The sequence below is a fragment of the Pituophis catenifer genome, unplaced genomic scaffold, assembly GCF_029215685.1.
Source record: "Pituophis catenifer annectens isolate HBS135680 unplaced genomic scaffold, rPitCat1.0.hap2 SCAF_2, whole genome shotgun sequence".
NCBI classification, from domain to species: Eukaryota; Metazoa; Chordata; class Lepidosauria; order Squamata; family Colubridae; genus Pituophis; species Pituophis catenifer.
Genome location: NW_027256882.1, coordinates 147,854,721 through 147,877,898, shown reverse-complemented (window position 1 = coordinate 147,877,898; position 23,178 = coordinate 147,854,721). Strand labels below are relative to the sequence as shown.

The following is a 23,178-nucleotide window of genomic DNA, read 5'->3' as shown; positions in this document are numbered from 1 at the left end:
GTTTCTAGATGGATGCCTTAAGCACTAAACCAAACTGCCTATCTTAGTTCTTTATAAAGCTTATCAATTCTCTCACACAAATTATGGAGCAACACTGCTGAGCATACATACTGTATAATGTGGCAGAAGCACCTTGCAATTGGATTCATATACACGAGTGCCAAGAGAGCACTCATAATTAGTGTGCTTAACTTTATATAGCAAGAAAGTATAGTGAAATCAGAAGTAATCTTCCATTGCACCCTATTGCATAATTTTCAAGACAGCCCTAAATATTTGTCAACTTTACTCATCAAAATTATTCTGATTTGCCTCACAACTAAAATCTTGACAGCCTTTCAAATAAGACTCCAAACACAAAGAGCAAACCAACAATAAAAGGTAGCCATAACACCAAAACTACGGTATATAATTTTCTAAATGTTTCTAATTTAGAAAATGCATGAATATTTGTTTTGCAGGGACAGAAACAATAATAAATATAATGCAAGCAAATTAGTACAGCACTTATAGACCTTCTGGTTCATGACTAAATATAAACATTGTTTTTTAAAGATGAACATCTAGCCAGATATTTTTAAAATGGCAAAACATTTTAATGAAATTAAACAAATATTGTATGTTATATGATAATGTTCTATTAATTCTGAAATGTATAAACCCCCCCCATTTCTCAACTTCACCAAAATGACAGAGAAAGAGCTTTCTTAAATTATTTTTCCACATTTGCTTTATTAAATTTGTATGTTATAGTACAAGAACTGCTGCACAAATACCAGCTTGAAACTACTGGGTCCTATCTTTATACTGGTTATGCCATTAGGCACAGGCATACTCTGCTACCAAAATATGTGACAGAAACTATGGGATGGTTGTGTTGGTGGCTGGAATGTTTTTTACCTGGGATGCTAATTGATATTTATTGTGGTATCATTTTAATTGCTGTTCCCTGTCTAGAATCATATGGTTGAGATGGGTGGCCACAGACCCTGAAATAAATTTCTAATGATGTAACACCTCAATTTGGGAATAGGTGCTAGCATCAATAACTATACCAGTACTGTGTATTTTATTTTTAGGAAGATAAGCAGGATTACAGTTACATATCAACAACTTTGCATTCCCTCATTTCTAGAACTGTCCATCAGGGACAGCAAAGAATTGCAATTAATTTACAACTTTATAAATTAAGATGGGAAGTTGGGCCGTGAGAGAAGGGACGGGAAGAGGGATCCACAGGCCTTCAAAAAATCCTTGTTAGCTCAGTTGTTGAGCTGTGAATTTATAAAAAGTGGTGGGATGATCTGATTTATCTCTATTAAGCAGGAGCAAAATTTCTCAGAACCCAGTCTTTAATAAAATTGACTCACTAAAATTGTGCCAGCTACAAAAAATAAAAATAAAAAATCACTGGCTAAGATAATGAGCAAAACAGTTAAGACGTTTCCATCCAAGAATTATCCCCCACGCACAGACACACCAAGGAAAGCAAAAGAGCATTAGGAAAGCCCTGATCCATCAAGTCAATGGTTCATACTGTCCAGTGTTCTCTGGACCAAGAAGTGCCCATAAAATGAAATGGATGAGGAAGTGTGAACTTCCCTTGATATCTTTCTGAGTAGACCCTGCAGCATAAAGCATAAAGCCATCACGCCTAGCAGAAACTGATATCCTGATCTTCCCATAAATCTGTCCAGTCAACCTGCTCAAACAATCTAACATGAGAACATCATCCCATCCAGCCACAGCAGATTCCACAACTTTAGCTAAGCCTTTGTGTGAGAAATTATTGTGTTATTGGCTCCAAATTTCCCTATATTTTGCTTTAACAGACGACCCTGTGTTTAGCACTAAAAAGTGGGAGAAAACCTTTTTTCTGTCAGGGTTTTCCAAGCTATGTTGAATTTATACAGAGCTCTACCAGGTCTTCTGTATGGTCCCAAGCCTTGTAGTCTTCCAACCAAATTTTTCTATGCTTGAGCCAGACCTAGCTTCCAGGTTGTTGTCTTTCATTCCTAGGGCAAACCTTCCAAACTCTACCCTTCAAAAGTACCTTCAGAGCATCACCCTGGCCACTGATGAAGCGATATCAAGTCTGTCCTCGTTGCTGTTATTTTCACACACAACAATGGCTGGATGGTTGACCCCAAAAGACATTCTTAGTCACTTGCTGGGAAATGATCACAGCCTCAGTGCAGTAGATAGTGCAAGAAGATGCAAGATAAATGTGGCATTTTACATTCACCCCCCCCCCCCCAAAGTTCAAGGAGGAGGCAGAACACAGTTTGCAGCCTTGCCATCATAGAAGAAGAGCAAGAATGTCATTTTATTTCAGGTAACAAGAGCAAAGGAGAATACAGGGCTTCCTTCAAACAAAACTCTAGTTTAAATCAGACCAAACAGCAGCACTCCTAAAAGTCAGGAATTACTTTATATTCTATATGCTTTATATTTTAAAGAAGATGGGAGAAAACCCAGGAAACATTAGATTAACTTTTCCCCAACCTGGCGCCCTCTACGTGAGCTGGACGTCCACTTTATTGATTCCCCCGGCCGGGACGCAGCAGCGTGCTGGACCGGATAAGATCCGGAACCAGCCCCGGGATGGTCTGTTCTGCCTCCATCCCCGCCCGAGGGCCACCGCTGCTGTTTGCACGAGTCTCACAGCTGCAATCACAGCTGCTCGGGGCGCGTGGGTTCCCTCCGCCGCCCGCTTACAGCAAGAAAGTCTCTGAACCCCGGAACTTAACTTCGCCCTTTCTTGGCCCGTCCTCGGTTGTGTTCGCGATGTCGCAACCAGTTGTCACTTCTTTCCCTCCCCGCCCCCCTTTCTGGGAAGCCCCCGAGAGCCGGACGCCCCTCTCTCCGCTGGCCAGCCCTCCTCGGCGCCCCTCTCTCCTCCTGGGACCGCGACGCCCCTCCAACCCGCTCCTGCTCGTCCTTACCGCGGGCCCCGGCAAGAGGAGCAGCAGCAGCAGCAGCGCGCCCAGCCGGAGGAGATCGCGACCGCCAGCCGAGCGCTCCGGCGCCCCCCGCTCCATGGCTCGCCCTGGCAGCCAGCACCGGGCCCGCCGCGGCGCAAAGCAGAAAGCCCGGCCCGCTCGGCGATCGCCGGCGCCCCTGCCTGCAGCGTGTCCGGCCCTTCCTTCTTCGGAGGCGGAGCTGAGCTGAGCCGCAGGGAGCTTTCCCGGCAGCCACGCACCGGGAGGAGAGCCGGGCGGGGGTGGGGTGGGGGGAGGCCGCGAGAGGGAAGTGCTGCGGCTGGGGAGGGGGGCGGCTTTTGCCTCGACGGCCTGGCCCTGCCCGCGCTGCCCTGCTCCGTCTGCGAGTAGCAACGTGTGGACGCGGCTGTCCTAGGGTAGCTCTACAGCCCCGGCTGTATAAATAGAAGAGGAATCTGTCCCCAACAAGGCTCCGCCTCTGGCAAGCCAAAGATTGGATTTAATCAAGTCTGGAAATGGATCGATCTGTTAGCCTCCGTTCGCACCTGCCCCAGGTGTATGTGACATCTGAACTCCCATAAATCTGAATCAACTCTCCTGAGGACATGCTGTCTGGGGATCTTGGGTTATATAGTCCAAGATACTGGCAGAGATCTGGATTAGGAAAAGCGAGGGGCAGCTTCTGGAGTTTGGTGCGTGTCTTTGGTTCCCACATGATTTAATACTTAGCTATTCAGCCTGGTTTGATTGCATTAATCTTTGTACTGATGAGATGGTGCATCTGCATGCAAGCTCCAAACTACAGGTGAGGGTTTAAACGACTCCTCAAACCGCACAATTAAAAGAGATAAATATAGTAACGAGGGTCATAGTATCATGTCAAATATCATAGTAACAATTTCTAACTCCCCGTGCTTAGTCATATGAATGGAAGTTACTCTGAAATGATACATCCCCAATACACATTTCTTTGCTATAGGGTAGAAATAGCTCACTATTGTTGATAGTGAGCCTGCAGAACTGTTAGATGGGAGCAAAGATAAGGATTTTCTATGTCTCTTTGCTGTCCTCTAGTGGTTACCTAGATTTTTGCACCCTAGATCTGATAGCTTTAGTGGTAAAATATATTTGTATTTTCTTTCTTTATCATTCCCTCGCTCTCTCTCTCTCTAATATAGATAAATCAGTGTCAAAGGACATACAAAAGGGATATAAAAATGAACTCAAAACCATAAAAATATTGGATGCCAACACTGGAATTTAGGAAATTTAAGGGCAGGATGATAAGCAGAATAAACTATCCCTAAACTTGTAAGAATTGCCAAATTTAAAGCAGTCTGTGCAGAATGTTTCATAAATATAATTGTGCAAATTTTTCTCTATAAAAACCACTTGAATAACATGGGGCTCATTTTAAAGTTATTGTGCTTTGAACCTGAAAAAGATCTTCCTCACTTTCCCACAAATCATTAGTCATTGGCCCAGTTTACACATAATCCTTGCTTTCTGATTTGTCAATAAAATAAGCTGGGGATCACATTTTAGATAGATTGATAATCAAACACAACTTTCCAGTTTTAATAGCCACTCAATTGGCAGGAGGAACCTGGAAGTATTTTGTAACGTGTAGAAACATGCTTGTTTCATAGGGTTTCATGGCCATAGCCATTGCAAGCAAACACCCATAATTCTTTCTCACTGAATCAATTTACTCTACAGGGATAGTATTTATTAGATTTTACAAAAATAGAAAGTTAAGAGTAATTGACTATCTTCTTTTGATGGGGGAAAATGCTTGATAAAATAGAGGGCTGAATTCCAGGGTACTGAAATAAGTTTTAAAGAGTATGATAAAAGCTTCTATAATGTCGTCGCAATTTTGAATTGTGGATCAAGTTAGTCCAATGAAAAGTATGTTTGCTTTGCACGTTGGCAGGAAAATTAAACAGGAAAAAGTCACTCTGACCCTCCTATGCCTAAGTGCATTTCAGCCGTAATAAAAACAGAACCCATGCATTTCTATTAGCTATTCATTAGTTCCAAAGGTCCTTGAACAAATACAATGGTGACCAATGCTGCCTAGCAAATGATTTTCATGAAGGCTCCTATTTAGTGTTTATATTCTATGCTGCATTCATCATTCCTTGATGGACTTCATTTTCTGTTATCTTTCATAAGAACAAAGCAAATGCAATACTGTCCCTTTATAAATTGGTGCCTCTGTAGCCAGAACAGCAGACAGCAGAAGGGGGAAAGGAAAGAATCAGCAGGGTGAGCCAGCCAGGAATCTGTAAAAAGAAATAAAACAGAAAATAAATTTATATAAATCCTCAATTAAAACCAGAACCTGTATTGATTTATGAGCATGGTAGGTTTGTTGGAATGGAAATTAACATGCATGGAATTAAGACTCTGATCATGGGAATTTATGTCCTAAATGAGGACACAATATTGTTTTCTAAATGATTTATGGAGAGATTAATAGGTTTCTCCTATGAAAGTTGGTATTTGATGGAGGACTGGAATGAAATAATCTACCCACAACTGGACAGAACTTCTGAGAAAAATATTAGATGACTTATCTAATAGATGAATATCTAAAGAAACAAAATTTACTAAGGATTGCAGAGGAAAAGAGACAGGATATGAATTCACATATAATAAGGGAACATTCTGAAGCTATAAAAGAGATTAAATTAGGAAAAGTGCCTAGACTGGGTGAATTATCAGATGCTTATAAATATTTTGAGAATGAACTTTTACAACCTTTATAAAATATGATGAATGCTATCCTACAGGGAAGAAAAATACCAGAGTTGAAAAAGGCTACTATAGCATTAATGAGGGACAAGATTTGACTTTAACAAAAAAAACCCCTGCAGCCTATTATTATTGAATAATGATTACAAGTTGTTTACAATGATTATAGCTGATAGACTGAAAATAATTTTGCAAGAATTTATTCAGAAGACCAATGTGGGTTTTTACCAAAAAGACAGTTAAAGGGCAATGTTAGAAATCTGCCGGAGATTTGGGAATATTTGGAGTACCATAATGAAAAACAATTCACATTGATTGTCTTAGATGCAAAAATGGCCTTTGACAATTTGAACTGAGCTTTCTTGTTCAAGGTTTAGGAAGATAAGAATTTTGAAGAGAACTTTATAAAGTAGGTAAGATCGATATGCACCTCACGGAAAGCAAGAAGAATTGTTAACAGAGATCTAATAAAATCTTGTGAGATACAAAAAGAAACAAGACAGGGATGCCCACTGTCTTCTCTCTCCTTTATTTGGATTGTTGAAATACTGACCAAAGACATAAGACAAGATAAGAGAATTGTGGGAGTAAAGATTAAAAAAGAAACATAAATTAAATGCTTTTGCAGATGATGTGGTATTGGTTCTGAAAAATCTTTTAAAGGTAATTGCAATATTAATGGGCAAATTCAAATAATTTGGGGTAATTAGCAGGTTAAAAGATTAATAAACAAAACATGAAGATGTTAACAAAAATGTGAAAACACGAAAATCAAACAGAATTGATGAGTAAAACGGATTTTAAGATTGAGAAGGTAAAATATCTGGCTGCCACTATGACATATATGAACTGCATGTTATTTCAAAACAACTATGTTAAGACATGGAATTAATTTCAAAATGATATTACATTATTGCTGGTAAGGATTTCAATGATAAAAATAAATTTCTTGCCTAGAATGATGTTTTTTGTAATAGACAATACCTGTTTTGACAACTGATGCACCATTTAAACAGTGATAGAAGGCTATATCTAAGTTTGTATGGCAGAGGGAAAAGCATGTATTAATTATAAGTTGTTATGACATGCAAGGAAGAGGGGTATTGGTTTACCTCATTTGGAATTGTATTTTGCTGTTTGATGGTTGGTTTGAGGTAGGGTTGGATTTTTGGAGTTAGAAGGATATGACCTGACTCTTCAATGCCCACTTGTCAAACTTATTGAATTTCATGACTCAGAAATATGCTCCATTGTGTTGAAGGCTAAGAATCCTGCAGAAATTACTAAAAATCTATTGAAAATATAGGGACGTATGGTGGCACAGTGGTTAGAATGTGGTATTGCAGGCTAATTCTGCTGATTGCCAGGGGTTTGATCCTGACCTGCTCAAAGTTGACTCAGCCTTCCATCCTTCTGAGGTTGATAAAATGAAGACTCAGATTGTTGGGGGCAATATAGTGATTCTGGAAACAGCTTAGAGAGGGCTGTAAAGCATTGTGAAGTGGTATATACTGTATTTTTTGTAGTATAAGACGCTCCGGACTATAAGACGCACCTACCTTTTTTAGGGAGGAAAACAAGAAAAAAAAAATTGCCTCGGCCTCTGCCTCCCAGCAATTTGCCTCCTTGCAGCAAACAGCCTGCTTTAGTTTCATTTTCATTTTCATCACAGCCTGATTAGCACAAGAAAAAAAAATCTGCCTCCCAGCAATTTGCCTCCTTGCAGCAAACAGCAGAGGCCCACGCAGCAATAGGCAATGGCAATCCCTGCAGCCTGAAACAGCTGAGGGTTAGGAGGCCGATCCAACCGACAATCAACTGCTTGTGCTAATCAGGCTGTGCTGAAGCTGAAATGGGCTGTTTGCTGCAAGGAGGTAAATTGCTGGGAGACAGAGGCTATAGAGTGGGGGCCAGAGGGTGGGCTACGTTCGGTGTATAAGATGCACTCAAATTTTCACCCTCTTTTGTGGGGGGGGGGAAGTGTGTCTTATACTCTGAAAAATATGGTAAGTCTAAGTCTAAGTGCTATTGTTAAATGCACGTAAGTCTAAACATTTGTAGGATCATCAAACTTATTGGTAATGGATATTATTATTCTGGGATTTTACTAAACCTAACCGAAGGGGAGATTGAACGGCCCATTAGCACTGTGAAATAGATTTATCACTGTGGCTGCCCACACTGTAATTAGAACTATATAGCCATTTCCACCCCAAAATATCCATCCCCTTGGCAATATCCAACAAATTCCAAGGAATCACTTGAAGCATGCTTGCAAATGTTTGAATATTTTCATTAGCATTTGCATTTGAGTGAAAAACAAAAAGCAAAAAGTTAATTAAATAACGGTTTTTAAAAGTACTGCTGTTGAACAAATAACCAGTGATGGGATCCCTGGAAGAGATGGCGGAGTTGCTACTGCTAGGAGCAAGATGAGGCCAATGGACTTTTCCATAAGGTTAGCTGAGGAGGTTGAAAGCAGGTTCCCTGGATTTTATCATAAATAACTGCTCTGCAAAATGTTCTAGTGCACTGAGCAGTTTCCACTGAAAATAATGGTTGGCTACAGTAGATAATCAAAAGATGCCAAGCAACGATATAAAAAAATCCAATGTTCAATGATTAGCTGTCCAGTTGTATCAAAGTACCAGTTAATGACAAACTTTTCCGGGATAGCTTGACATACTGGCTGGGATGGAGGAAGTGGAGGAAAGGAAAGGAAAGGAAAGGAAGGAAGAACTGGAATCTCCCTCTATTGATTAACAGGACAATGGGGAGCAGGGTGTTGCTGGAATCCAGTGATTTGGAAGGGACCTTCTAAATAAATGAATGAATCAATGCAAACAAATGGTGCGATAGGATTCCCAAGGTGCAACCACGCACCTCATTCTTGAAGTTTTGCAAGGATTACAGACAGATCCATCTTCCATGTGTGTAACCCTCTTTGTATTTCTCTCTACTTCTCTACTTCTTCTATCTCTCCAGAAAAATATTATTTCTAACATAAATAATTATAATAACTCATCATACCTTTTGACTGATAAAGCTAGATATGTATGAAGGCTAAAGATTCTTCAGCTCATTTCAAGGTCGTATGCAAGAAATTAAGGACAGCAGGTATCTAAAAAAACAAGTATGCCGTAATCAGGAACTCAAACTGAGATTTCATAGTTATAGGTAGTGCTTGACATACAGCCATTTGTTTAGTGACTTACAATGGTTCTGGAAAAAAATGACTTATGAGCGTTGCAGCATCTCCAGGGTCACATGATCAAAATTCAAATGCTTGACAGATGGCATTATTTTATGACAGTTGCAGTGTCCCAGGAGTCATGTGATCCCCTTTTGTGACCTTCTGACAAGCAAAGTCAACGGGGAGCCAAATTCACTTAATAACCGTGTTACTGACTTGACACCTGAAGCGATTCACTTAACAATTGTGGTAGGAAAGGTCATAAAATGGGGCAACACTCACTTAAAAACTGTTTCACTTAGCAATGGAAGTTTTGGACTCAATTGTGGTCGTATGTCAAGGACTACCTGTATTTAAATTTATATTTTTAATAATATTATTGTATTTTATTTGCAAAGAAATAAATATTGGTAAACCAAAGGAAAGACATTGAACAAAATACAGCTAGAGAATACAAAGAACAACCATATGACACTTCTTATTTTTTAATATCAGAATTATAAGGTATTGACTTTCTAGCCAAGCTCTTCCCTTCTTCATTCACAAGAGGCAAAAAAAATGGGGGGAAAAGTGTCAATCTCATTGCCCTTCTCAGCAATTTATCTGAATCAGGGTGGACAACCTTTCAGCTGTCTCAAACCAGCATTGGCAGTGCTGATTGGAGTCCATAGCAGGAAAAATTCAAGGATTTTGAAAGCTCTGGAACATGATGCGTCAGCTTTTTTTGACAGAATTACCTACTCACACCCTCAGTATGTGTGTCAAACCTACTTTGGCGATACCCAAAATTTAATCTCCAACAGTGTTTGTATGTATGAATATAAATTGGACATATGGGTGAGAATAGTGAGTCTCAACTTTCACACCTTAAATCCCACCAAAAAAATCTGGGTCCTACCAAAGGAAAAACAAAAAGGCAACATTTTCCAATAAGGACATAACTAAATTTAAAGGGATTCCTTTGGCTCCAGTTAGCCCTTTGGAATAGACCAGGGAAGCGGGGGAGATGGGCAGTTTCTAAGTATGATAAATAGATAATAAACGGGTTTCCAGGCATGCTATTTTATTGCTGTAGGGTATATTTATAGAATCTCAAAAGCTTGTTGACACTCCTCCTTAAGGCCAATGAAGGCAAGAATGTTTGGAGTCCTTTTCTCACCCTTTCTCAGGGCTGAGCAAACATTTCCCTTCTCCTTTCCCTTTCCCTTCCTTTCTCAAGACCACAACTAAATTCCACAACAGCTCCTAACACCAAGCCTCTTGAGCAGTACACATTTTTTTACTACCAGTTCTGCGAGTGTGGCTTGGTGGGCGTGGCAGGGGAAGAAGGATACTGCAAAATCTTCATTCCCACCCCACTCCAGGGAAAGGATTCTGCAAAATCTCCATTCCCACCCCATTCTGGGGCCAGCCAGAGGTGGTATTTGCCGGTTCTCCGAACTACTCAAAATTTCCGCTACCGGTTCTCCAGAACCTGTCAGAACCTGCTGAATAGCACCCCGGCTCTTGAGGCTCTTCCAGACCAGGATGTGCTTTGCAAAGACATGCAATAACTTTGCCTCAGGGAGTCCAGCTCTGCTCTCCTTCTCCCCATCGTGACTCCCTTTCTCATTTGGAGAGAGGTATCATGTTTTGCCTAGATCACTTCTGCAACACCACCACGCTGCACTTATCACTGCTTGAGAAAGTTTCTAGGCTGCTTTTGACTGACCGGGGCAGCCAAGTCGTAGTTTAAGTCCCCAAGGAGAGTCCACTTTTCTGCATATTCTCTTTCAGCCCTTTGGCAAAAGGAACTAACAAGATGTGCATCTTTCCAGAGAATTAGCCTTCTAAATGTGCACTGGAAAGACCAATTGCCAAAAGTAGTGGGTAGAACTAGGGCAAACGTGCAACGTTACAATTTGATAAAGCAAATACAATTACTCTCCAGTCAGGTATTTTATAATTTCTCCTTCTGTCCCAGTAGTGTAAAAGCAAAGTCCAGTACAGGTAGTCCTCAACTTACGACCATAATTGAGCCCAACAAATTATGCGGCTAAATGAAACATTTAAGTGAATTTGCCCCATTTTACAACTTTTCTTGCCATCGTTGTTAAGTGAATCACCGCAGTTGTTAATAACACAGTTGATAAATGAATCCAATTTCCCCATTGACTTTGCTTATAATAAAATTCTTTATTGGCTAAGTGTGATTGGACACACAAGGAATTTGTCTTGGTGCATATGCTCTCAGTGTACATAAAAGAGAAGATACATTTGTCAAGAATCATAAGGTAAGGTAAGGTAAGAAAGATGGAAAAGGTGATCATGTGACCCCGGGACACTGCCACCATCATAAATACAAGTCAGTTGCCAAGCGTCTGACCAGGGGGATGCTGCAATGTGAAAAACGGTCATAAGTCACTTTTTTTCAGTGTCATTGTAACTTTGAACGGTCAATGAACTGTTGTAAGTCAAGGACCACCTGTATTCCTCTGATTTTGTAGGCCAGTTTTGCTAGCCCCCTTTCCTATGCCTATCCATCCCAATGCAATTATCCATTTTCCAAACGAGCAATGAGTGCCCTCCAGTGGATAAACACCTCACACACATTGAAGGCTTAGAAAGAGTTGAAGTCAAGGCGACAACATTTTCAAATTATCTCGGTGTGCCCGGAATCTAGTAAATGCATTCTGACCTACTCGTGTACAAAAGTACAAAATATATTAAGCAGAGGATAGAATAAATCCATTGAGTTCAAAATACTAACAAGAATCAACTAATAATTGATGAGGACGAGATTTTTTTTTAAAGGCAATCATTAAACTCTGCAGGTTTAATGGTAACTCAAAAGCTGCTCGCCTGTCATTTACTCATTGTATATTTTGTGCAACCTGACTTAACACATGTACTTAGAAGTCAAGCCTATCAAACACACATATGAAGGAATAGGCATAATACTGCAAATCTATACCAAGCCAGTTGGGAGAAAGTCTCATTAAAACCGGCCGATAGGCAAACATAGGATTCAAGAGATGGTAAATAGGCCGTGGTTTCTTTTCTCGGGCTAAAATTCTTGAGAGGAACGTAAGAATTTAAGCGCCCCCTCTCGCCCCCCCCCCAAAAAAACCAAACATGAAAAATACGGCGGGAAAATATCTGCATTGCACGTTACCGGTACACTCACCTCGAGTCGGCGCCGGTCACGTGACGGAGCCATACTATCGCGATTGGTTTCTAAAGAAAGGGGCGTGTCCCTAGGCGCCTATAAATAGAGACGCAGGCCTCGTATTCGGCCTTTTCGTCGTGGGATGGAAGGCGCGGGAGGTGTGTGCTTGCGACCTTTGCTTTTGGGAGGCGTAGTCGCGAGGAAAGAAACGATGGCCTCTGCTGTATCTATGCTGCGCCGCAGTAATCCGAACGATCGTGAAGTGGCAAAACGTTTGCAGTTTTTTTTTGTTTTTTTTTACAGAATGTTTCTTCGTTGCCATCTAGCGGTCGTTGGGATTTTTGCAGCCTAACGGATGGGCAGTAGTCCTGATTGCGAATGAAGCCTGGCAAATGTTCTTGACCCAGAGCTTATTTTAGAATAAAAACGCCTGGGATTTGAGCAGACGCGTTTGTCATGTATTTGATCGTGTCGTGCCTCGCTGCTCTTCGATTTTGGGGATTTTTGCCTTAACTAACCTGCACTAGTAGACTTAGCTTAAGGGCTGGGTAACTCAAGACGGCGATTACTGGCTTTTAGAGCCGTTTTACGAAACGTCACGTGGAACTAATAAACCGAGAAGATAAGTGGAGAATGCATTGCGTGATGAGAATTTTGAGCCCAACCAATGGAGAATCGTGATTGAGAGTTGGATGTGCTTAAGTGCCCTTGAATGCATTGTCCTTGGTACGTCTCAGTCGGTGAAAAAGGGAGACTTTGGGGCTTCTTAAGGTATAGTGTGGAGGTGGCATTTCCTCTCTATGGTCGAGCCTTTGCTGGGGTAATAATTGGGCAGTAGATTATAGTTTGCTTTTGCAAGGACTCGAGGGAGATCCAGTATATTGCTTGATTCCAGAGGTAGATTTGTGAGCTTTGGAATATGATGCCAAAGGACCTCCCTCCCCCCTTTGTGCTTTCAGATGTGTTGCACCCCTGACTTACTTAATGCTTTCTAGTGCACGTTTGAAAAAGAAGCTGGAATTGGTCAATAGGGAATGGCTCACTTGCCATTAAAAAAAAAGGTTAGAACTTAATTCTAGTTTATGATAAGAGTGTGTGCTGAGTTGGAAAGGGGGGGGACTTCTTCCTCCCTCAAATATGAAAAGTGCCAGTGGTCCTGCAGAGAAGGCGCTTTAGAGCGACAACGACAAAAAAGTTTTCCACCCTGAAATTTATGAGCACAAGAGTGATGGCTACTATGAATGTTGTTAAAAGGAGTGAAGAAATTCATGGGTGACATGTCTGATATGGACTTGATTAGTCTTGAAGACTCCAAAGGTTTCTTCTACATTGTTAGCATCTCCAAAGAACTGCAGTAGGAGAGGGATATATCGGCATCTCCTTGTGAGCACGTCAAAATAAACCTTTGTAATCCTGCTTTTGAGTGATCTAAATTGGGAACCCTATGCTGGCTGCTGTGATGATATTTTTGGCGTGTTAGACTGCTGATGCAGATGAAGAGACACTGTATCTGAGCCACCAGCATCAGTTGCCCAGGTGGCACCCTAGCTCTTAATGTTCAGTGGTATTAAAAAGGCATAAAACTAATCTCTAGATCTGAGCAAAGGTATCTCAGTATTCTTAAATCACTATCCTGAATCCTGCTTTTTTTTACTATAGGTGTGCCAAGATTGTCTTGATGCTGAATGAAAACCTCTGGAACCAACTGTCACTTGTTGAACCAAGCAACACAAAGAGGGCTGTAATGTGGGGATGTCTTGAATGTTGTAAATAAATAAATTTAAAAATTTAAAAACTGTTTATTTTGGATATTTTTTTCAGATAGGTTTGAAGCACTGCCTTTGAACTGGTGCATGGCCCATTCATGGTCTCATTGGTTACGCTGCAGTGCAAAAATAAAAAGCTTGCTTATAACTGGTGTTGCTCAGCTTAAACCTGAGTGATTCTTTTAAAGACAAGTTACAATCCATCTCATGCTTAATGTTAAAATATGTAAATTCCTCAAATAACTACAGTGACGGTTCAGAGGCTTGATCATCTGGGAAGAGTATTATGTAGGAGTGCTTCAATTTTATCTTGTTCGCTACAGTATCTGAAGATAACATGAATTAAATGGGGAAAGATTGGCTCTTATTACCTGACAGTCTTTGCATAATCCCATTTTCAAAGATTATAATAAACAACCTAGCATCAGGCAAAAGTAGTGTGCAAAACCCCACTCATGCAAGCTACAATGTACTGCAGCTCAGTGCAATCTCATTGGGGTCATATTTCATCAAAAAGCACATTCCCACCCAACTGATTGCTTCCTATTAAACTACCTGCTATTAGAAGGATAACTGTCCTTTGCCTCAAAGATGTTTCAGGTTTTAAAAGTCTACTCTGGACATTTGGTAGAATTGTAGCACACTAACAAAGTGCACATTATTCATGCTATACAAGCCCAAATAGAAAACTGGACTAAAGATTATACATGGAGGGTGGACACTCCTATATGGGACATACCTTTGGCATGCTAGTGGAACATCCAAGAAAAGCCAGCAGTCAAGATAGGGTGCTCCACTGCTAATTTCCTTCCATGCTCCTTAGGACACAACTTCAATGGAAACAAGTGTTAGAATAAACAAAAATACAACCCTCTGATTTAGCCACAACTTTATGGTATGGATAAATCTTAACCACAACCAAAGAGTTCTTTGCAAAGAACCATTCAAGAGTGTGTAGCATACAACTTGTTAACCAATCACATCTTTAATGCTGAGGATGGTAATGAGATGAGCAACTCAAGCTTATTAAAAGTGCAACATGTTGAATGTGTAACTTGAAATTAGGTTTTGCCAATATTTCAAGGATGGTGAATTGATCTATTCCTGGATAAAATTTTCTTTTGGAGAAGAGTTAAAAGTTCTACAGAGCAGCCTCTCAACCTTTTTTTTTAACCTGGAGGAACCCTTAAAATTTTTACAATTCTGGGAACCCCTTACACAAATATAATTGTATCTAGATCTCTTGCAAGATCTGGGCAAAACTTTAATAATGCTATCAAATAAATTGGTGTTGGTTAAATTAGTATGATGTGATTGTAATGCAACCCAGCCTAGGTTCTTGTGACTGGAAACTGGATTTGACTTAGGTTTGTGGTGTTAAACCATGGCCTCTGGTTTAATGTGATAAGCAGATAGTCTCTCCCATGTAGTTCCTAGTATCTGGTTATTTAGGGAAAAGGCCTGAACCCTTTGTTGTGTGTCTGGTCTCTGACACAGCCTTATTTTACATCCTGTTGAGATGCTGACTGTAAAGGAACATAGAAATGGGTGCATCTCTTGAGGCAGCTGACCAAGAGATACAAATAAGTTCTATTGAGCAGCAATTTTGCAGAAATTTCCTGAAACATTTTATCAATAGTTTGCACAGCTGTAATATCGAACTATATTTTAGGTCAGAATGATGCATTAATACAGAGAAAAAGAAAAAAACGTAAGGGCTGTTGGATAGATTACAAGTCTGCCTATCTGGGAAGCTAATTCTGTTATTTAGAAAATAAGACTTGTGAGTGAAAATGGACTGCATCTCCTAAACCTTGCTTTACAAATAGAAGAGGAAAATTTACAGTACTGTACCAAAAAAACCAAAATCTCCCCAGGCCTTCTATTTGGAGCAAGATTCAGGAGGCATCCTGTAGGAATGTAAATTAAATCCTGAAGAATTGTATACTATTTAAATTCTAGAGTTTTTTATGCTCTGGTTCAATCCCCAAAGAATCTTGGGTACTCTTGGCTTAGAGGACTGGCAGGCTCCAAGTGCCATGAGGCATGATCTATTTTGCCTGACTGCTCCCACAGAAAATAAATCTTTCATGAGTACTGGATGTAAGAGCTGAAACATTCAGAAGAAATGTAGAATACGATTTGGTAAATTTTTCAGTATTTCAGTCTCATTGAACTCTACGAGTGCTATATTCCTGGATATGCACTCACACTTCTACCCCACCAAGCATCAAACAGATTTTTGACATGGGATAAGTTTATTTGAAAAAAAAGCAAGCCCACTAGTAACCCATACAGTCTGATTACGAAGTGCAGTGAATTTACTTGTGCCAAACCTGGTTAAACTTGATTACATATTTGTGCATCTAGTATTTTGACTTATTGCACAGAGGGGGGAAAAGAGCTGTGAATAAGACATGCAGATTTAAGAAGGCAAATGCTTTCATTAAGAGATGAGAAGAATAGTACATAAAATGGAATGGTCCCAGAGTTGTAACAAAATAGTTGTCCAAATAATATGATTATGTCAATATATTAAATGCTAAATTTTAAATATGTTTCAGGCAAGGTGCTTTTAAAAAACAACTTCAATTAGCTTCATTTGGAGATTGCAAATCATGAGAAATTTGGACGCAGGAACCTAACACAACATACAAAAAAGATCTTAGAAATATGTAAAGCCTAGTAGACTATCAAAGAGTGAACTCCATAGCTCACTTGCTTCCTTTGTAAACTAAATTAACATTCTTTCAACATAAGTAGTTGGCAATACTGAGTATCAAGAAACACTCATTGCTTATGTAGTGTTCAAAAGAGTTAGATTCAGTATTCTGTGTTTAGTCCATACAGAAAAGGAACAGCAAGGCAGTGTTCTCTTGGCCATTCTCACTTGTAGTGCTTTGGAGTTGTTACTTTCATACAGGAATACCAAGCCAGCCTACAAGGTGCTTTAGCTACGTTGACCAAAAAAAAAAAAGCTGTAATCAGGATTTGCACCTCCTTAAATGGATAAAAGAGGATCCACTACATAGTTGGGAACAAAAACAGCTGTGAACATTCTGGTTGATGAAAGTGAATGGCTCCTTCCATGCAATCATTTCTGATGAGTACATGCATGGCCTTGGACATTTCCATGTATAGTCAACTCCGAGAGCCATCAACCACAAGTTCTGCAATTGTAACGCACTAACTAGAAGGCTTACTGTAGTTTGGTCTCATGGCTTTGTCTTAATTTTTTTTTCTAAAGAATCACAAGATCCCTTAAAACCAATTCTGTATGTTTGCATGTTTTATATGGCTACTTGTTTCCAAGAAACTCAATTTCATATGAAAAAAATAAGTTACTATGCATAATCTACATGGATTGACAATATCACCTATACATCCAATGTACATTCTTAGCTCCAGAAATCACTTCAAATTTGCTTGACACAAGCTATTGGGACTGCAGGAGTGAAGAACATGCCACTTCCATTTGTATCTCCAGCTGCTTGAGAGGAGAAAGTCTTCCAGTTAGACATGTTTGTGCCTTACTGAAAACAAGTTCCATATGACTGGATGAGATAAACTGTCAGTGTTCAGTGTGTATCCTGAATTACTGCACATCCATAAAGTACTCCCATGCGGATCAAATCTGTTGGATCAATTGCTGCTAGTTGGATTTTTTCCCCTAGTTTACTGCAGAAGAGTGCATATTAACAACTAGGTTTTAAAGCCTAGCAGAAATGGAACTAATGCTCTAAAGTCAATAGAGAGCCATAACTGGAGCAATTATTGGCAGAAGCGATCTTATCTTTAAAAAAATAAAACATGGCACAAGGACAAAAATCAGCTAGACTGTTTCATTTGAAAGAGAACATGAAAACGACATCTGTTAATACTGTAAACTGCAGTCTTTACGTTTCATGGCTGTTCCAATTCGGTATCTTCAGAAACTTTTGAAGTGCACGTAGATGAGCGGGGGTCCATGATTGAATGCATTAGAGGAATATAAAGATCGTCCATGTTTGGCATGACAAAAATTTTCTGCAAGGTATAATAATTGAGTTAGAATGCAATTCAAAATTCAAAGTCGAAAAATTAAATATATCAAACTCTTATATTAGACTCTCCCATCAGGCCAAGTAGAATTCTAAACAGGTTTATTTGAATCGAGTAACATCGTGGATCACTAGTAAACATCTATCTACTTTAAGATTAGATTTGGAACCGAGTCATCATGGAAATTAAAGCAACATTGCTTTTTACAGCTTACAAAATCTTAATTCCATTACATTTCAGCAAACATTTTTTTTTAAATACTTGACTCCTATCAGCTATTGCTCCTTGCCCCAATCATTCCAATTTTTTTAAAGGAAATAGCTAGAAATTTGAATAGATATATTTAACAGTTCAATAAATTCATGATGAACAAAATTTTAGAAATATAAACAATAGAAAAGTATGAGCAACAATTTATTCAAACTATTTGTCCCATGCTAAAATCAGTCTTTCTTCATGAGATTATCCATAATAATATTCCTTCTAATTATTTGGTATCTCTTAAAGGAAATTAAAATCAGGCACTATGCTCCTACTTTTAAAAATATGGGCACAGAAGGTATTTTAGTGTGGATATGGCACACTTCAGGTCCTAAGACAGTATTTCAGGATAACAGTGATCTCACTTGGTGCCTCATTTCAGATAGTCCACCACCAGGAACTGTTTGTTTAGTGACTGTTTAAAGTTATGGAACTGAAAAAAGTGACTTATGACCATTTTTCACACAACCCTTGCAGCATCCCCATGATCACGTGATCAAAATTTGGAGGCTTGACAACTGGTATATATTTATGGTGGTTATGGTGTCCAGTGGTCATGTGGTCATCTTTTGTGATCTTCTGACAAGCAAAGTCAATGGGGAAGCCAAATTCACTTTTTTTTTTTAAATTTTATTTATATGCCGCCCTTCTCCGGAGACTCAGGGCGGCTTACAATGCGCTAAGCAATAGCCTTCATCCTTTTGTATATTTATACAAAGTCAGCTTATTGCCCCCACAACTGGATCCTCAATTTACCTACCTTAGAAAGGATGGAAGGCTGAGTCAACCTTGAGCCTTGGAGAGATTTGAACCTGCAGTAATTGCAGGCAGCTGGTCTTAATAACAGGGTGCTTTAGACCACTGTACTACCAAGGCTCTTAAAAACTTGATACTAACTTAACAATTGCAATGATTCACTTAACCACAGTGGCACGAAAGGTTGTAAAATGGAGCAAAACTCACTTAATTGTCTTGCCTAGCAACAAAAATTTGGGGTTTGATTGTGATTGTAAATCGAGGACTACCTGTACATCTTTTGCTGGGATCATGCAGTGTCTGTTGAGCCCAGAAGGAGTACAGTGTGTCCCAATGCCTATTCTTAAGTAATTTTATGGCTACTGCAGTATGTTCCTATATGTGTTATCAAACTAAGAATCTGAAATTCTCAGAAGCAATGATTTGTGTTATACCAATATATAGCCATTCAGCGTGAATGTGTGCTTTTTCTTCTGAGATACATGCTACCATCTTTAAGCTTACAGAGTCTTAGCTAATGTCTTACTTATTCTTTTAATGCTAATGATATTTGAAGTACCTGAAATTCTTGTTCTAGTTTCTTCTCTATCCACTCAGTTACATGAACCAAAGTAACTTCTCTTTCACCAAGCTTTGGCCGAGCTTTTAGCTCCAGATAAGGGGGTCTTCGGAAACCGTACCTGAAGATTAAAAAAATGATCCAAGTTAAGATGTTTCTATCTCAGATTTGTATCCCATATTTTTTCAAAGGCCTCCAGGAGAATATAACCCATGCTCAGCTAAAATGAGACATGCTTAACCAAAGCCGTCCTGGGATATTCTGGACAAACAGAAATTTTAACCTAAGCATGGTGTCCACACCATGCTCCCCAACCCTAATCTTGCTGGCTGTGGATTCTGGGACTTGTGTTCCCAAACATCTGAAGCACTCTAAATCAGGGAAGGCTATACTACCTCATATAACCTAATCTTGTACATTTGCGGTTTATGTTCAAGGATTTTGTGCTTGGAGGAGGATTGGATGCTGTAAACCAGGCCTGCACAAGGCACAGAGGGAAAAAGGTCACTGATAAATTAAAAATAACTGTGGGCTGCAAAGGAATATTTGGCATACCAATCAGCTATTTGGCAGCAAGTAGAGTGCCAGTGGGACTGAAGCTGGCAGCAATGGTGAGTCTTGGAGATGCTTAGCAATGCAACTTTTGGGACAATCGTGAATTTATTACTGTTTTAAAAAACTTCAGCACACAAGGTTGCTTGGTAGACTGCATGCAGCCTGCAGGTCGTATGCTGTGCAGGACTAAACTATTATGTCCAACAAAATATTTATTTCAAATGAGTACATATCTCAACATTAAAAATAGTCTCATTTCCCCCTCCAGTTCAGGGGTGTAGTTTTGTTTCTTCTATGTACTCTGTAAACAGATGTGTCCAATTCACAATATGTCATTTTGAAATCGATATATATTAACAATCTATGTTACTGCTGAAGTCTAGTACCCAGTTAATACTAATTGGTGAAGGACTTTATGTCTGAAAAATTTTATTCATCTGACTTATAACTGAAATTAAGTCCTAATGATCTAGCAATAGGTACTATGATTCTCTCAAGAATGACCACAGTGAGAAATCAAATCAGCAACTTCTTACATTCTTACTTTTGAGGGGCACATGACATGGATTTTGTAACTTGTTCACTAACATAGTTACTTTGTATTTTAACTTATTTCTGTCTTTTATGAGGATTTATCAAACCACTATAGACTGGAATGTAGGAAAACTTTTTATCCTATCGCTGTATAGATTGATGGATAGCTTCTAACATTCCTAAACTGAAAAGAAAACTAAAGAAGAATGAATACTATTTCCTGATAAGAAAAAGTTTGTTAGTGCAAAACTGGTGTCTGGTATGTCTCTTTGTGAGTTTCAAACAACTTTTGTAGTTGATTTACTGTGCAAAGGAGAGGTTACTTTTATCCTGTCCAATCAACTTTCCTCTTGCATTTCTTTCTTATGTTAACTATAAAAGGGAATGTAAGATGGGTCTTGGGGTTCTCCCTTTTCATAGTGAGATCTCACTTTATCAGGGTATCCTAATAAATTGCTTTTAAATGATCTTCCAATTCAGTTGCTTATTGGGAAGGTAAACCGAGGCAGAACCTAGGGCCAGATTTGCCTGTCACTTGTCATTAATCCTTTTCCCAATACAGTTTAAAGTAATTATGTATTGGACTGAGTTTTCTGAATTACACTGTGCACCTCCCAGAGGTTAATTTCCTCAAATGGAATCCCATCTCGATTAAGGTAGCCAATGGTGAAGATATTGGACTGAGAAGGCACAACTTCAATTCCTCACTGAATATGGATCTCACTGAGGGGTTGTGAGAATAAAATTATGGGAACCCCAATATAAACTGCTTTTGAACCTCCCAGATAAAAAGGCAAGATAAAAATGTTCAGTGAAACATTCCCAGATAAATAAAAACAAAATTTCATTCACAATTTCATTCCATATTTCTTTCAGATAAAAAGAAGCACTGAAATAGTTTTTCTCCTTTGGTACTATTTTCAGTTATAAGAAACCACTGGAAAAAGTTTTGGCATTGACCTCTTAATTAATACCTCTGTTGATCCTCAGTAGTTCAATATGCTGTTTTACCCAGCATGCTTCTGTATTATTCTATATTAAAGGAAGAGAAAGGTAGGAGAAAAGAAAGAACAAGTAGTAATCTTTCTTTTTGACCTGATTTCTGGTTGCTGTAGCTTTTATTCATGGATGATAAAATTTCTAAGCTTTGTTAGCTTTTCAGTTTCTGGAAGTTTACAAAATGCATAATAAGAAATGGAATTATACATTTTTACAAAAGATCTCTTTTTGGATAGAAGAGTAATTCAATCACATGAGCAATTTAAAATAACACCCAGTTCCATTATCTTTGTTAGTAACTGTTCATAGGAATTAATGGAAAAATCCCACACACTTTGTCTCAGAATTAACTTATTTAACCCTGAATAAAATGGTACATGTCAGACTGTAGCTTATGACTCACAGATTGGTACTGCAATTTTCAAAAAAGGAACCTTACTAAGAATCATGTGAATACTTGTTAAATTCTGTAAGAATGATCACACGCTGCAGACCAACTTTGGTTCTATAGGAACTCAAACTACATTTCTGCTGCATTATTCTTTATAGTTCATTAGTCAAATGGTCCAGCTTTTTTATCTTGGATGTGTTTGAGAAAAAGTGGGAAATTAGGGGACTGGAAAATAAAATATATTTTAGGGACTTCTTTCACAGCCACTCATAAAAACAAGAAATCTATTTTGGCTCTTTGATTAGTTTGAGTGCCACATTATACATGACAGATTCCAAAATCATAAAGTCTTATTAACTACACTTACCATATACGATCAGTAGGTGGGGGCGGAATGTTAATTACTAACATCCCTTTACACTCTTGAACCTCAACGGTGAGCAGAAGCGGTGTATTGGAGACTTCCTCAATCTTTTTCTTAATAAATTCTGTCTCGGTCGCTTTCTGGAAATATTTTGACTTGGTAATTTTATCCACAAATCTCATTATTTTACTTGCTCGGTGCCCTGATCCATACCTTTAAGGGAGGAAAGAAGAGGAAGTCATTTAAGTGAGTTTCAGATACCCTTTAAAAAGCAAAGGCTAATGCTTTGTGGTATTCTGCAGCTGAAAATACAACATGTTAAAGGCACAGGATGCCAATCTGCTACTACAGATTGTGAAGTGTTGTGTAAGTGTACAGACAGCCCAGACTTATAATTTTCGTGAATAAAAATAGAAAGATCCAGATACCTGGCTGTGACAACTCAGAAGCAGAACTAATTTAAAATCAGATGTTATCTACTCACACGGTAAAGATTCTGGTGAAGCGTTGTTGGCCCAATGTTCACTATTACTCTTGGATAGCCCTACATTCTACTGGAGATTCTCCTAAATGTTTGAGAGCTTTGGCCAAATAGGTGGTTTACCTGGCTGCAATGGACCTTTCAACCCCAAACTGCAAATTCAAGGATTTAGCAAGAGAATGTACAAATTAATGGATTCTGGATTTTTCCTTATAGCATTATTGTTCTCCACTTATGTTACGGTTTTGCTGCATGTTTATGTTTGATTATTACTTGGCATGTATTCCAGTAGATTAGAAATGCAGAATATAAATGTTAAAAAAAGGAGCCCCCGGGGACTTTACTCAAATAGTTGTCTCCGACTATAGGGGTCAGTGATCATGTCCGTTTCAAGACCATTGAGCCAACGCTGTCCGAAGACATTACTG

General features: G+C 39.1%; 1 protein-coding gene, 1 long non-coding RNA gene and 2 other non-coding genes across 4 annotated transcripts in view; 3 read left to right on the top strand and 1 right to left on the bottom strand.

Annotated features, from left to right (window-relative positions):
- Positions 1–12,207: 12,207 nt before the first annotated feature.
- On the top strand, positions 12,208–13,838 carry LOC139310579 (uncharacterized). Its single transcript, XR_011599892.1, has 2 exons — positions 12,208–12,769; positions 13,703–13,838. It is a non-coding gene; the product is annotated as an uncharacterized lncRNA (long non-coding RNA).
- LOC139313488 (small nucleolar RNA SNORD104) lies at positions 13,497–13,559 on the top strand. The gene has a single exon (XR_011600098.1). It is a non-coding gene; the product is annotated as a small nucleolar RNA SNORD104 (small nucleolar RNA).
- A 37-nt stretch (positions 13,839–13,875) lies between the features above and the next one.
- On the top strand, positions 13,876–14,010 carry LOC139313502 (small nucleolar RNA SNORA76). Its single transcript, XR_011600110.1, has one exon. It is a non-coding gene; the product is annotated as a small nucleolar RNA SNORA76 (small nucleolar RNA).
- A 2,038-nt stretch (positions 14,011–16,048) lies between these two features.
- The window catches only part of TEX2 (testis expressed 2), a 112,423-nt gene continuing 105,293 nt past the window's right edge, over positions 16,049–23,178 (bottom strand). The window contains exons 10-12 of the mRNA XM_070937740.1: positions 22,273–22,482; positions 19,427–19,547; positions 16,049–17,835 (exon numbers count right to left, since the gene is read on the bottom strand). Coding sequence (XP_070793841.1) covers positions 17,713–17,835; positions 19,427–19,547; positions 22,273–22,482 — 454 coding nt within the window. The 3' untranslated portion in view covers positions 16,049–17,712. The remainder of the gene's footprint in view (positions 17,836–19,426; positions 19,548–22,272; positions 22,483–23,178) is intronic.